This window comes from Antechinus flavipes, chromosome 2 (genome assembly GCF_016432865.1).
Source record: "Antechinus flavipes isolate AdamAnt ecotype Samford, QLD, Australia chromosome 2, AdamAnt_v2, whole genome shotgun sequence".
Lineage (NCBI taxonomy): Eukaryota > Metazoa > Chordata > Mammalia > Dasyuromorphia > Dasyuridae > Antechinus > Antechinus flavipes.
Window position 1 is genome coordinate 504,905,064 of NC_067399.1, and position 16,305 is coordinate 504,921,368.

At 44.2% G+C, this 16,305-nt stretch overlaps 1 protein-coding gene across 1 annotated transcript in view; it reads right to left on the reverse strand.

The window, feature by feature from the left end:
* Positions 1–10,407, reverse strand: part of RALGDS (ral guanine nucleotide dissociation stimulator) — an 89,037-nt gene extending 78,630 nt beyond the window's left edge. The window contains exon 1 of the mRNA XM_051980265.1: positions 10,116–10,407. Coding sequence (XP_051836225.1) covers positions 10,116–10,136 — 21 coding nt within the window. The 5' untranslated portion in view covers positions 10,137–10,407. The remainder of the gene's footprint in view (positions 1–10,115) is intronic.
* Positions 10,408–16,305: the final 5,898 nt, after the last annotated feature.

Consider the following 16,305-nt stretch of genomic DNA (forward strand, 5'->3'; position numbering starts at 1 on the left):
GTCTTTTGACCTTTATTCTTCTATAAGGGAAAACCACCTTGTTATGTTGACAGGGTTCCCTTAGTCAGGCAGGTATCCAGGAAATGGACTTTGTTACCATAGCAACCATTCCGATGCTGTTTTACTCAGCCTTGGTGGGGTCATCTGGTCACATATGGGTGGGGCTGGATTTTCCTCTCCCTTCCCCAATCAAATTCCTGAGAGCTCATCTAGAGGAATGTTAGAAAAATAGGCCATACAATTTCAGACTTCTAATGGACCATGCTAAGCAAGACAACTCTGCTATACTTGGCACAAAGGAAGCAGATAAGCCATTTGGAAATCTCCCTCCTTCCTCCCCTACCCCAGCTTGATACTCCCTTCCCTCCTAGAGCTGGCAATGTGGAACAATCAGCGATGGGTATTTTGGGGGCTCTTCAGTTGCTATGGCTACCCCAAAACTGTTGGCATAGAAACCTTCCTTCTTCTGGGGCTTGCCATTTTTTAGGGGAATGTTGCAGGAACCTTACAGCCCCACCTTCCCTTTTACACACTCTCCCTTATCTCCCCTCGTGTTCTGGTTTGGCTGACTCAGGGACATACCTGGAAGAGGGCTGGGGTAACTACCTGCAGGAAGCCAGGGGCCCTTCTCCATTCTGTGCTTTTTTCCTGACCTGATGTGTGATCCCAGCTAATTCATTCCCTTTTAGCCATGGGGGTACTCTCTCTAGGTCATCATTTCTTCTCCATTCTGTCTCACTGTACTTTCATCTCTTGCTCTTCCTCAGGCTGGAGACAGTGAAAGGGCTAACATATCATTATCCCTGCTTACATTTCTGCTCTTTTCATAATCACCATTCTTCAGTTTCAAACCCTGTCTTTTAGCAGCAGCCCCAGGGCTGATCCAGGTAGGGGATAGAGGGGGAAAGGTCTGCTAGGCAGGGATGTACATTTCCTAACATCCAGCTCCTGATGTGCACAGGTCAGAGAGCTATCCATAATCCTTTGTTTAAACCAACTTATATCTGTATACACATTTAAGTATGCACTACATGCATATATACGCATAGGTCAATATTTATCTTGTGTACCCTATCTTTCCAACTTTATGGATAGAAAAGTTGAGGCCCAGTATCATTGATCACACATTGAAACAGATGGTATGATAGAAAAAGTGCTGGGTCTGGAGTCAGGAAGACCAGAGTTCAAATCTGGACTCAGATACTTAATAGCTGTCTGACCTTGGGCAAGCCACAGACTTAGTTTTCTCAACTGTAAAATGGGGATCATGATAGCACCTATCTTCCAGAGGTTTATTATAAGACTGAAAGGAGTTAATATTTGGAAGGCAATTAACATAGTGCCCAGCATATGGCTGGTGCTTAATAAATATTTGTTTTTTTCCTTTTCTTCCTCAGCATTAAGAGGTCACTGGAATCCATTTCTTGATTCCAAGTTCAGGGCTTTCATCACCATTTCTGGCTGACTAGTCAAAGAAGAGTGATGACTTGCCTCTTTGGTCCTTTGGGACTGAGGAGTGATATCAGAGACATCAGTGGCTATCCTGAGGCCTGGGTTCCTATATGCTCTGCAGAGTCCCCGGGGCTATGGGGTGGAAGATCAGGCCCCATTCCCTGATAGGGGGATATACTTTCCTAAATTATCCAGAAGGGATGCTACAATTGAGGCAGAAGAACAAGTGAGGGTTCATTCTGGGGCCTTTTCCATGGGCAAATGCTTCTTGCTGCTTCAGACCAAGGCTGCTGTGGACTGGAGATATGATGGGGCAAGAAGGGGCCCTAGAACTGGAAGCTGCCGAGCAAAGCCCAGGCTTGGGCCCCTTCCCCACCGTGGAAAAATAGACTGAAATAACTGGATGATCAGAGCACCACCTGCTGGACACTATGGTCTTCACATGCAGGCAACAAATTGGACATGCTTTGGATAAGATTCAAACCAAACCGTATCAAACCAGTCCTTGCCCTCAAGGGGGTTACTTGCAGTTATTTTTCCTTTTTTCTGGAGGGGGACATTCAGTGTGTTATACGGATAAGTATTATACACTATGTGTGTGTGTATATACATATATGTGTGTGTGCAGGGCAGAGAGGGAGACAGGGAGGGAGGGAGGGAGAAGCAAAGTATTCTAGGAAGATGCAAGGTGGGAAAGAACATTTTTAGGTGAGGGGGAAGGAGGATCAGGGAAGACTGTTTGGAGAAGCTGATACTTGAGTTAAGACATTGAAAAAGAGAAGGATTTCAATACTGGAGGAGATGAGGAAACAAAGCGGTAGATTTGGGGTGAGTTATACCAATGGATGGAGGCAGGAGAGGAGAAGTTGTGATTGCAGAGCCCCAAGTAGGCTAGTCTGGCTGGAACAGAATACAGGGAAATTATGAAATAAGGGTAGAAAGGTAGATGGGCCTAGAGAACAGTTTGTGTGACAATCACAAGGATGTAACGTAAAGCAATACTGAACATCAGAACTGTCTCATCAATATAGCAGTCACTCATGACTGATATCGAAGCAAGCCTTCTGCATCTGCACAGAGAGGTGCTAGACTAGTAGTATGGAATACAGCATATATTTGTAGAAATGATCGACGGATTGACTTGTTTAGTTGTTACGAACAGTGATTGATCAACATATGTTTATTAAGCACCTTCTATGTGCCAGGTACTACTCTAAGAGCTGAGAATATAAAAGCAAAAGAGTTTCCTTCCTTAAGAAACTCAGTCTAAACAATATGCATCACAACATAACATTCTCACTCTTCTTGTTGTTCGCTTGCATTTTGTTTTCTTACTCCTCTTCTTTCCTTTTTGATATGATTTTTCTTAGGCAGCAAGACAACTGTATAAATATGTTTATATAAAATTACCCTGGCATGGATTCTGTCAATACAAAGTTATTATTAACTAAAATAAAATTTAAATTAAAAAATATGTTTATATAATGGATTTAACATATATTGTAACATGTATAACATATATTGGATGGCTTGCCATCTAGAGGAGTGGTAGGGGAAAGAGGGGAAAATGTGGAACACAAGGCTATGCAAGGGTAAATGTTGAAAAATTATCTTTCCATATATTTAAAAAATAAAAGTTAATAAACAATATGCAAATAGCTGTGTGCAAACTAATTATACACAGGAAAAACTGGGATTATTTTAGAGGGAAGGTACTGGGACACTAGGAGAAATTTCTTGTAGAAGACAGAGTATTAGATGAGACTCAAGGAAATTAGGGAAGTCAGGGGTTGGAGGTGAGTAGGAGGAGCACTCTTGGCATAGAGGACAGCAAGTGAAAATCCCAGTCAAGAGTCGGGGGAATCCCACAATCTTTCATACTGTTAATCACCCTCTTCTCTTTGATATTCTTCTTTCTCATATTTTATAACATCGTTCTTTCATGGATCCCCTTCTACCTCTTTGACAATTCCTCAGCATCCTTTGCTAGTGCTTCATCCTGAGATTGAGGAAAGACTGAGGAATAACAAGGAGTCCAGTGTCACTGAATGGTAAATTATATAGAAGAGAAATAGGTATAAGAGGACTGGGGAGGTAAAAAGGGGACAGGTTACAAATGTCTTTAAAAGCCAAAGAAAGGGTTTTATACTTACTCCTGGTGATAATACTCACTAAAATTTACTGAGCGTGGAAGTGAATGGTTGGATTTGTGCTTTAGGAAGTTCACTTTGACATCTGAGCATGTACTGGAGTGAGGAGAGACTTGAGACAGAAAGATCACCTAACAGGCTATTTCAATGGTTCAGGTGAAAGATGGTGAATGACAACCTGTATCAGGGTGATTTCAGTGTCAGAAGAAAATATAAGAGATGTTTCAAACATAAAACTGACAGACCTTGGCAACACATTTTATACTCGGGGGAGAGACGAGTTGAAAGAAAGTGAAGAGTCAAGAATAGGACCTATGTTGGGGGGCTAAGTGACTGAGAGGAGGATGGTGGAATCCCCAAGAGTAATAAGAAAATTAGGAAAAAGCTAGAATTTGAGGGGGAAAGACAATGAGTTCATATCTATATATGTATTTAGAAAAATAAAATACTATTTAAAATAAAGAACTGGGAAGAACGAAAAACAACATAATGAATTCAGTTTAGATATGCTGAGTGTAAAATTTGTATGGGATATCCAGTTTGAGATGTCCAATAGAAAGTTATAAACGTGAAATGAAAGAAGAGAGGTACTGGATAAATAGATCTGAGAAAAATCTGCATAAAGAGGATAGTTGAATTCATGGAGGCTGAACAATTTTCCAAGTGCTTTGAAAACTGATTCGATTTCCATGTAAACTGTTCTCTAGGGTATAAAGAGAAGATGATCCAGGTAGATCCCCAGCAGGTATGATTAGGAGTGAAGTACTAGCAAAGGATGCTTAGGAGTGGTCCTATAGATTGAAATGGATTCATGAAAGAACAGTGTCACAAACTACTAGAATGAAAAATATTAAAGAAAAGAATGTGATTAACAGTATGAAAGACTGTTGAGAGGTCAAGAAGGATAAGACTGAGAAAAGGTCAATAGGGTTGGCAATGAAGAGAAAGTAACTTTGGGTAGAAGAGTTTTGGTTGAATTATAGGATCAAAAGCAAAACAATAGAGAGTTAAGATAGTGAAGGGAAAGAAGGCATTGATTGTAGATAGCTTTCACAAGGAGATTAGCCACAGAAGGGAGGAGGGATAGGACATGATAGCTAGCATTGATGGATGCATTAAATGAAGGAGGGTTTTCGAGAATGACATGTTTGTGAGTAGCAGAGAAGAAACAGTAGGGAGAAACTGAAGAATAGAGGGGACAATCTTCTGGGAAGATGAGATGAAATGGGATTACTTGTGTGTGTAGAGAGGTTTGCATCACTGGGGGGATGGGACACTTCTTCCTGTGAGATGGGTGAAGGAGATAATTGTAGAAGGCACATGAGTGATATGAAATAAGGAGGAGGGGAAAAGAGGAAACTTTCATTGAATGACCTCATTTTTTCTAGTGAAATATGAGACAGGTTCTTAGTTGAGAGGGTGAGGAGGAAAGGAGCCATGAGAGGTTTGAGAATTAAAAAGATTTGGAAGAGCTTCTGTTGTGAGTAGAATAGTGAGTTAATTTGCTGTTCAATTGTTTTAATCATGCATGACTCTTATTATGAGCCCATTTGGGGTTTTCTTGCCAAAGATAGTGGAGTAATTTTGTCATTTCCATCTCCAGCTCATTTTACAGATGAGGAAACTGAGGCAGAGTCAAGTGACTTGCTCAGAGTCTCATAGCTACTAAGTATCTGAGGCAATAGCTGGATTCAGATCTTCCTGATTCCAAGCTCAGTGTTCTATTTGATAAGCCACTTAGCTGTTCCCAAGGAGTTATTAAGGAGGTATAAAGAGACTACCTTGAAGCAGTAAGAGTCCAATTGAGGTTATGTAACACAAATTTGTAGTGGATCCAGTTTCATGATTTTTTCCAATTTCACTCACATGAGTCATGAGTAGGAGCAAAGGTAGTAGATGATAAGAGAAATCCAAGGGTGGGGCTGGGAAAAGGGCGGGACTGATAATAGGATAAGGAGGCAAATGACTCAAGAGAAATGAACAGTGTAGAGTTCAACTGATTCCCCAAAAGGTCAAGATAGGGAAGGAAAAAAGAGTAGAGTCAGTGCCAGTTAGATAGAACTAAGGGTCAAGGGATTAGTGGGGATGAAGTAACATTAAAAAAAAAATCAATATTTTTATTTTTATTTAAAAGCTATATTAGAGCCAGATTGTAGAAGGCCTTAACTGTTGGAGTTCATATTTTCATATGAGTTTATATTTTTAATTCTAAATGCAATATTGAACCTCTGAAACAAGTGAGTAAAACAATGGACCTTGGTGACAGTCCCATCTCAATGCTGGGCAATCATTTAACTTCTCTGGGCTTCAATCTCTTCCTTTTCTAAGTCTAAATCTATGATTCTATGATCACAGGGTAGGGACATGGCTCTTTTCTAGAGTCAATGTGGTGTAGTGTTGAGACTGTTGGAGTCATAAAGACCTGGTCTCTAACACCTTCTAACGCTGTGATCATGGGCAAGTCACTTAATCTAAATCTCAGTTTTCTTATCTGTAAAATGAAGGACTAGAGAAGATGATTTCTTTGGCCCAATGATACTATGATCTCCACTCTGACACCCACAACCAAACCAAAACACTACTCGGGCTCCTAGGCAGTGTGTCTGTAAGTTTAGAATCCTGTGATCCTTCTTCTTCTGTCTTACTGAGTATCTAGGAATCCTATCATGCAGGTTTTCCTCATCTTGGTAGGTACTGACTTTCCTAAAAGAGACCCAGGGCTCTCACCTTCCTAAGGAATCACTGTAATGTTCCAAATTCAGGTTTAGGCTATTTTCTCTTACCAGAAAGTAGTACCTAAAAAACTATTCTAAGTAGACCATCATCAACAAATTAAGGTGATTACTCTAGGCCCTTTAATTTTAGGGGTCCTTGTAACAGGTGGGAAAAAAGGCTAGTAAAGGAATAGGAAGTAGTAGGGAAGATACCCCAAGTCTGTTAATGATAAACAACAATTACAATGACAACAGCAACAACCAGATCTGAGCATTTATCCACATTTAAAAGAATAGAGGCTACTGAGTTTGGCAGCAATAGGCCTTCCAATGCATGTGGTGATTTTGTGTGGCAGTCACTAGTTGCCTCAAGTTATTCCCCTGCCCAATCTTGCTTAAAATTCTGCCCATCCTACAAAGGTTAGCTCAAACACTGACTCTTCTACAAAACCGTCCCGGGTTTCCTACTTTCCCCAGCTAGTTCCCCCTCCCTCCTCTGAATCCTCTTAAGCACTTGTTCTTTGTGTCTGTTGGGTCACAGAACCAAAGGTTCATGGATTCAGAGTCAGCACATTGCCCTGTGCATGATGGCCTTATCTGTTAACATCCGTTCACCCTCATCCCACAATAAGAACCCTGTCTTCTTCATCATTGTCTCTCCTCTGACCCCTTACCCTAGGTTTAGCTTAGCTTCTGGATTTTTTATGACATTTAAAACCAGATATATAAAACCTAGATATTTAAAACCTAGAATACTTGGGTGGGGGATATCCTTTCAGATTGTGTGATTATCAAATGAAATAATGGCTAAAAAGCACTTTGTCAACTTTAAGATACTATATGTCTGCTTTTGTACCTTGCCTTCTCCTAGAGCATTAGCTCTGAAAGGAACTAAAGGAATCTAATCCAAAATCCTTATTTGACAGATGGAAAGTATGAGACCCAAGAAAAGGACTTGAGTCAGGACATCAAGCTGGTTAAAAGCAGAGATTTTCCCTTTTATTGATCCAGAGTGACTTTAAAGGGCTATGCACATAATGGGTCCCTAGATCATAGATTGAGAATTAGATAAGGTCTTAGAGGTCATTTAGGCCATCCCTCTTATTTTACAGATAGGAAACTGAGTTAAATGATTAGCCCAAGATTGTTAATAGTAGAGATAAGATTCAAACCCTCTGACTTCAAGTCCAGCATGATTTATCCTTGAATGGGGTTGCCTCCTTCCTGGGTGTTAACATTGCTGGTAAAGATCTTGTTTCCTTTTCTTTTAAAATATTTTATTGATGTTCTTTTATTGTTGTTTATTCACTTTGTTAATTTATTTTTCACTTCATCACTTCCCAATGATTACTTCTTCCCTGAGAACCACCCCTACTAACAATTAAGTAAAGCTGTTAAGCAAAACAAGTTAACACATTGGAATGGTTAAGATTTTTAAGTATGGAAGAGATGCCTGCTTCTCTGAGATGCAGAATAGTTGGTAGGGAAAGGGGAGAGATAGATAATAATTTTTGCTTGGAATGCTCTCTCATAGGAGGAGGAGTGATGGAACTGAACGAAGGCCAAGATTGAGACACTTTTCAGGAAGCCTTTAAGTATGAGGAAGACCCTCTCCCCTTGAGTATCCCGCCCCCAGACTCCCTTTCCAAGATACTATCACCCTATCTCTTTTCTATTCCTGATGTGGCCCCCCTCTTCTGCTAGCTCCCTGTTTTTGCTTAGTAAAAACAAAGGCATCATTTCTCTGGAGGGCTGGGAGCTAGGCAGGAATTTGAGGTGGGTAGGCTCCTCCCTTCCTAAGTCCCTTATTTCCACTTCAACAATCCCAGGGCAGTTACTCTATTAACCAAAAAGATCCCTGTTCACCCTGTTTCAATAAAAGTTCCTATAGAGTGAAAACAGACCTGGCCTAGATGCTCAGCTGGAAGAGATGTTAGAGACCTTCAATACATAACACAGTGCTCTACACACAGCGGTTAATTGTTTGAACTTGTCCAAGCTCTGAACCTTCAGATATTATAGTGGAAAGAACACTTAACTTAGAGTTAAAACAAAATAAAACAATATGAGTTACCTCAGTTTGAATCATGACTCTCTAACTTATTACCACAAGCAGCTAGGAGATGAGGTGGATAAAGTACTGGGTTTGGAGTCAGTTAAAATGAGTTAAAATCTAACCTCAGACAATAAGGAGCTGTGTGACTCCTAGCAAGTCAATTGACATAGACCTTGGTTTCCTCAACTATAAAATGGTCATAATAGTAACATTTACCTTCTAGGGTTGTTGTAAGGATTAAATTATATAATATGTGGAAATTGCTTAGTACAATGCCTGGTACAGAGTAGGTGCTTAATAGATACTCTATTCCTTCCTCTGAATCTCAGTTTTCTGATCTGTAAAAGGAAGGGCCTGGACTGGGTTGATTCCTAAGGTCTCTGAACCTGTATTTTCTCCTCTTTATTTTTCACATTGGGAAGCTGAGGCCTTTTCCTCTATTCTCCACCAAGGAAATCAATCTTGTGTGGGCTGTGCACAGAGAGCTGGAAGAAGAAGGAAGATATTGGGAACCTGATTTGGTATGCTGGTTTTTCTGTATGCCTCTGACATAAGAGGGGAAAGGCTGGAAGCCCTCTCCAGGAGAAGTCTTTGGTTTCCCTTGTCTGCCAAAATTCCTTGCCAGGCCATCTCCTATTGCACACACACACAAACCTCTGGGCCCTACTGCCATTTTCCCTTTCAGATATTGTCATGGAACCCTGATTCTCCATTGGAGGAAAGAAAAGGGAAAATCATTTATTAAACTTCTACGCCATACCAGGCACAATGCTAAGAGCTTTAAAAATGTTATCTTATCTGATCCTCACAACAATTCTGAGTGGTAAGTGTTATTATTTCCCCCCTTTATTGTTTAGGAAACTGAGGCAGATAAAGGTTAAATGGCTTGCCCAAGGTCACACAGCTGGTATGTGTCTGATCTGAACTGAGGGCTTCCTGCCTCCAGGCCAGCACATTGTCCACTGTATCGCCTACAGCCTCTAACATTGCCCTTAACTTCTGTCCAGCTGCCCAGTCACAGAGAAATAATGGGGAGGGGCTGGAGAACTGGGTCTCCTACCCTGAACTGATTGGAGCAGGGATGTCCTACAGAAGAATTTCTCCATTCTTTGAATCCTTATTCTTTCAGATCTTGTTAGGGGAGATGGGAAGCATGAAGCATCATATCTGCCAAGACTAGCATCTCTGAACCTCCTTTGGACTGGAGAGCAGGGATCTCTAAGAGCTTTCCTCCAGGCACGAATCAGGATTCATTTTTCCTAGTATACCCTCCACCTGCCCCGCTGCCCCCAGTAGAGCCCTCCTCCATGTGGCTGGTGCCGGGGGAGATGGGGAAGATATTGTCCCTTGCTTGATTTCCCATAAATATGTCAGTCTTCTAAGCATTTTGCCCAGGTCAGACGCTCATTTCTGTCCCATTCTGGTCTAGCTCATAGGAAGGGACCTTTTACAGTACATCGTCGCTACTTTGTGAGAGCTTCTGATCATTAAGAACATCATATCCACTTGCCATCTGGTTCCCCCAACACTTTGGATGACCTAGGGGCCCCACTCCCTTCTTTCCCCCAGGCTGGTCAACAGGGGTGATCACTGCATTTGGATGTGGGGGCGGTGGCCCCTAGGCTCCAACGACAGCCACCTTACCTCTTCCTCTCCAGTCCGGCTGGGGGGGCGGGGGAGGGGGGGAGCCGGAGGGGCTAGTTAAAGGACCTGGCTAAGAATGGGGGCTTGGAGGTCACTCACCTGGGTATCCACCATCATCATCACATTACCCTCCGCCTCGCATCGCCTTGGCGGGGTATCAAGGAGAACTCGTGTGGGGGTGGAGAGATGGGGGGGACCCGGGGCCCCCGACCGGACTCCGTACCCCGGAGAGGGCTTCAGGGACCGTTTGCCATGGTCCCCCCAGCTTGGCCTGGACCCGGGCGGGGAGGCCCCCGCACTCAGGAAGTCCCGACTCAGCTCATGCCCCGGACCCCCGGTCCCCGCTCAGCGGCCGGGACCCGCTGCGCTGGCCTCCGCCGCTCCCATTGTCTGCGCTCCCCGCGATGCGCCCGGCCGCGCTCGCCTCTCCGCGCCGTGCCCGGCTGTGCTGGCCAGCGTCAGCCTTGTGCCCCTCGCTCCGCTCTGCTCCTCCCTCCCCGCTGCTGTGCCCCGCGCTGGGGGCCAGGCACAGCTCGCTCCGCCCCGACTCGTGCCCTGGCAGCGCCGGGCTCCGAGGAGGGGGAGGGGACGCGGGGCGGAGCCTGGCGCTGGGCTACCCTCCGGCTCGCCCCGCCCCAGCAGGTGTGGAAAGGGAGCCGGGAGGGACCCTCCTGCCCACGAGGAACCTTATTCCCCCGATAAGGAGTGATGGAACCGGCAGTAAGGAAGGGACTGCACCCGAGACGTGCCCGCCGTCAGCTCTCGCAGGGCACCCGTGGGACCAGGGCTCGGCGCACACCCCTGTGACCCTCCTGCGCTCACACTCGCTCTTCCCTGCGTGTAACACGTCCAGGCGCGCAGAAACTTATAAACCCTCTCCTCAGGAGGCTGGGGGTCGCCAAATGTGCACAGCGGAACATACACCTGTGCCCAAGCGCGGCCGTAAAATCTGAACCAAGTCTGCAGGGCCCTCGGAGATCACTGCAGTCGGAGCCCCTCATGTTACAGGCAGGGAAAATAAATGCCAGGAGAGAAGTGGATCAGTCACACAAGCTAGGGGCCTTAAAGTGGGGAGAAGCCCAGGTGTCAGAGTCCGGTTCAGTTCTTTCTGAAGCCCTGTCATAAATAAATAAGCTCCCTGGAGCCGTCCAAACAAGTGCAGGATGCCCCTCCCCCCTCACACAAGCGTCTATTGTGGAAAGCCATTGCTCCGTCCACTCACACCCCCATCCATCCTGTAGCAGATCCCGCAGGCTCCCAAGCACCGCCTGTCACCCTCTCTGCCCGGAGCTACCGGACAATCCTATGGCCTGGGGAGACGGCCGAGTTCCCTTCCAGAAACTTCGTGTTACACTGGTAGCAGCCCTTGGGGACTCGGAGGGGAGCTCAGCATCCCTATACCTTGGCAACAAGCTCTCTCTGCCTGATTCCCAACTGTTTCCACCCCTCCCCCAAAGCCAGTAGGCACCTGAGAGTCAGTCCCATGTGGGCCTGAGAGTTGCCTGGAAACTGCAAAAATTAAATAAATAAATTGGTCTTCTTAAGGAGAAGAGAGCTTCCAAGTCCTCTAGACGAATCCAGAGGAGCCCATCCTGATGTAGGTCTCTGCACTGTCCCATCTCCTCAGCAGGCCTCCTTATCCATCCTCCCTCCTCACCTACCCAGGGATGATTTTATTGGACCTTAGCAAATGGGCCCCTTCCATTATCTGAAAACAATGTTTTCAGGAATGTCTTCAGGAAGAAGACAAGATGGACACAGAGAGACTAGAGCAGAGAAAGGGTTCTAAGGTTTCAGTCTGTGCTGGGCTGAGGATGGGGATTGTGCTTGTGCAGCCCTGCCATGGTCTCAGAGTGGCACGAGACTGAGCTCTCTCCCCTGGGGCTGGGTTGGAACGTAGGTTGACTCCAGAGTTTAACATATCAGGCTTATACCACAGGGGAAGGGGGGTCCCTGGCAAAGAGAGGAGGACAGTGTGATGTGGCAGAAAGGAAGGTATCGTTCCTAGACTAACAGCATCCACAGGCATGAAAAAACAAACCACAAAAACTGCCTGTTCCGTCACTCCTTATTCCTCCCCTAACAAAGGAGATCTGCCCTTTTCTGTGACCTCATTAACCTTGCACTGGCTGATAGGAGGGGGATGGAACTGAAGGATGGAGACCACAAGGGAATGGTTTCTTAAACTCGCCCAGTGGGCTAAGTGCTAAGTTCAGTGCTATGAAATTTTGGTCATTTCCAGTTGTTAGGGGACATCCTAAGGAAAGATGTGGATTCTGTTGCTTCTTCCTAGTGTCTTCAGGGGTATAGAGATATCCAAGGGTGATGCATCCCAGACTGGCCAAGCCTGGGGAATGGCCTTTGGAAAGGAGCCTGAAGGTCATGTTAGGGGCAGGGTTAAGGAAAGAGTATTGAACAAAGGAATCATTAGACCTAGGGTTCAGTCTAGTAACTTGATTAACTGGCTGTGGGAATTTGAGCAATTAACTTTCTCCTTCCTTTCCTTATTAGTAAAATGAGAAATGGACATTACTGCTCTGACACTTTCACATTTGTAAAGATCAAATGAAATGTTAGTGTGATCGAGTTATTATGGCTCTGGATCGGTAACAAGTTTTTGGTTTGTTTGTTTTTAACTTCAGAACTAGAAGAACTTTAGGAAATAGAATCTCAGAGTTGAATGGGATCTTAAAACAAAGCACATAGAATATGAGAGCTGGAATTTTAAAAGGTAGAACAGAATGCTAGAGTTGGAGAGGAATTTAGAACATGGAGTGAAAGTGTTGAGAAGGATCTAAAGATTATTTAGTTCAATCCTTATCGTGCCATTAGTGGCAAGGTCTGAACCAGAGCCCAGGTTTCCTGACATTCAATCTAGAGCATTTTCCAGTCAGTTAGTGAAGCATTTATTAAGTAATTAGGTATCCCAGGAATTATACTTTATTAGCTACTCATTTTTACTCCCTTACCACCACCAATTTCAAAAAGTAAAAAGCCCCTATTCCCTCAAGAGAAGCAGTAAAACCTACTAACTGTACATTATGGAGGGTACAGTATGGGTGATGGAGAACATGAGTCCCAGCACACGCCTAATTCTGAAAAAGGGCTATAAGACCCATGCCTTAGTCCTGGGTCCTTCTCTCCTCTCCATCCCTTTCACACATACCCTTTCCCAGCCAAAGCATCATGAAGTAGATTTATTCAGATACCATTATCGTCATTATCCTCAGGTCATGGGCTCCAAAGTGCAGCTGAATTTGGACAGAACTCCAGAGGCATTATCACACACATTTGTGCACATACATGCTTGAATGCATGCACACAGGCTGGCTCATACACACACTCTAGCAGACATCCCTTCCTGCCAATCCCCCCCACCCTTTCCTTGGTGAAGACGGTCTGAGCCAGGTTGCCATGACAACAGCAAGGCCGATGCTGAGAGAGTGGGCCTGGTGGGGCCAACCCTAGTGGATATTTATGATGTGGCTGACAGGTGGAAATGAAAGGGGTAGGGGTGAGGGTAGGAAGAGGGAGGGGGTGGAAAGGCAAGGAGTCACCCTCTCTCCCTCATGTACATTTTCCTTGGCCCCAGGGTGGGGGTTTCAACAGAGAAGCTCACTCCCCCGACCATGTGGGAGCTTTAAGAACCATCTGATTCTGGAAAAGCACTGCCTTCTCTCTCATTCCTTAATCAAATACCTTCTCCTCCCCCCATCCAATACCTCCTACTAAGCTAAACAACTGCTCCATCCATCAAATGCCTCCCACTACTCTAAATAGTTTCTTTCCTATCCCATCATTCTTTCCTCTATTCTTTCCTTCTTCCATTTCCCCTCCATCTTACTAACCATCTGCATACATCTCTCTCTTACATCTATTCTCTGCCTTAAGATTGTTCCTTAAATACCTTGTCTGCAATATAGAGGAGTTGAGAGGTTGTAATGGTATAAGGCAATGCTTAGTGGTACCACAGATCAAGCTTCCAAGCATAGATGGGAACTGAGATTGAGCCTAGGATAACACTTATTTGAACCATCAGATCTTCTGCTTATTATCAACAGGAATAATGATTCATACTTCACTTTCTTCACAACCACTGGGAGAGGCAGGTAGTATAAATATACTCTTCATTTGACAAATGATGAAACAGGATCAAAGAGGTCAAGGTTATGCTATTAGGAAAATCTGCTCTTTTTCTGGCAAAAAACCTAAATTTTAAAAACATTTGTGACAAAAATCTAAATTTTTAAAAATTTGTAGCAAAAACCTAAATGCAGATCCTGCCTTAGCAGTAGTGGAGGGGAAGGGTCCTTGTTCTGCTCCCTTACCTATCCAAAGTCAGTCTTTCCCAGTCAGGAAAAATGATTCTGTGGTCCTGCTTCTGTTCCAATAAGGTCAGGCAATATAAAGGAGGGCAGGCTTGGTCTCCCCTGGGATTCCAAGCATGACTCTGAGTACCAAAGCCTGATGCAGCCTAATCATTCAATTCTCCAGCTGGGGCAGCAGGGGAAAAGGTGGGGGGAAGGGACTCCAACGGGGGCTATAGAGGCCCAGCAGACTAAGGACGGAGATTCTACTTTTCTGGAATGCAGGTCCCCTCTCTACCTCCAAACAGAGTATGTCAGAGCTGAAAGGGACGTTAGGGAGCACCATGTCATTTTATATATGAGGGAACAAAGGTCCCCAAATTCATAAAATTAGCATCTGAGACTCATGAAATATGAACCCAAGTCTCCAGACTCCGAATAGAGCACTGAAATTTAGCCATTCTTCAGAACACAGCTCAAATGTCCATCTTCTCTATGAATCCTTCCCACCGAGTTCCCACTCTTCTGCTCAATTAACCATCGTGACTCACGATTGCCTCAAGGAATAAATATTAATTTGTTTGGCATTAAGAGCCTGGATCCAATTTACTTTTCCAATCTCTTTATAGCCCCTTTAAAGGATTTTAACCTTTTCATCTCCAGAACTCCTCGCCCCACTCCCACCATCGATGTTGACATCCCCATAGTTGCTTTTTGGATAAGCAGACCCAGGCACCATCCTTTGCAGTCTCCCCCCTCACCCCACCCATCTTCTTTCCTTCCCACTTTGTGAATGCCTACAAACCTCCCTCTCAGTTTGGGAGCCATCACCAAACCAGCATTGCTATAGCTTCTGAAGGGGTTATAGCACAGTTACACCCCAAGACCTACTTAACGTCTTGGTAACATTAGTGCCCCTCCCTGGCCACTCACTACTCCCTGATATGTGTTAGAAGGTAAGCTCTTTGAGGGCAGGGACTATCTTTGCATTTGTATTTGTATCTCCAAGGGTTTGACACAAATAAGAACTTAATGAATACCTGTTTGTTCGTGCATTCATTCATTCAGTGTCCAGTCATATGGTCCTGGATGTTCCTTGCACATATGCAATCTCAATGTCTTTGTATAGATTGTCCTCCCCCATCAAGAAAACCTTCTTCATTTCTACCTCTTAGAAGCCCTGACTTCCTTCATAGCTCAGCTCAAAGGCTACCTCCAACATGAGGGTTTCCAGATTCTCTAGCATCTAACGCCTCCACTCCTGCTCTCTAATTACCTTGTATTTATTTCATATGTGTATATATTGTGTCCCCTAATAGAATGTAAGCAACTTGAAAACCAGTTCATTTTTGCCTCTGTAGCCCCAGCTCAGTGCCTAATGCTTAATAAATACCTTTTCAACACCGATAGCATTTATTGCCCATGCTACTTCTTGGACACTGATCACAGATGGTCTGACCTTAATTTGTTTTATGTCTATGCCCCATCTCTTATATATATATATATATATCTGGCATGCAATGCATGTGGGTAAATTTTTGAGGTGGCTATGGAAGCACACTCTATGGACAGTCAGATCCCAATCCTTGGCAATCCTCACTGGTCCAATGGGAAGGGAAACCCACATGTGGCTCTATTCAGCAAGTCCTAGTGACATCAGACTTTATTGCTCCATGTTTTCAGATTCTTTGGCAGGGTAGTCAAGAGGAGAATCTGCTACCCTGGAAACCAGGTCCTAATAATAATAGCTAGCATTTATAAAACTCTTTGAGGTTTTCAAAGTGCCTATGACATTATTTCATCTTCCCCTCACAACAACCCTGGGAAGCTAGTGCCATTTTACAGATGAGATGTTTGAGGCAGACAGAGATTAAGTGATTTGACACAGGGTCACATAGTAAGATTCTGTGGCTGGATTTAAATTCCTGGCTCCATGTCCAGCATTCTATCTACTGACCCATCTAGCTGGTGGAGCCCTTTAA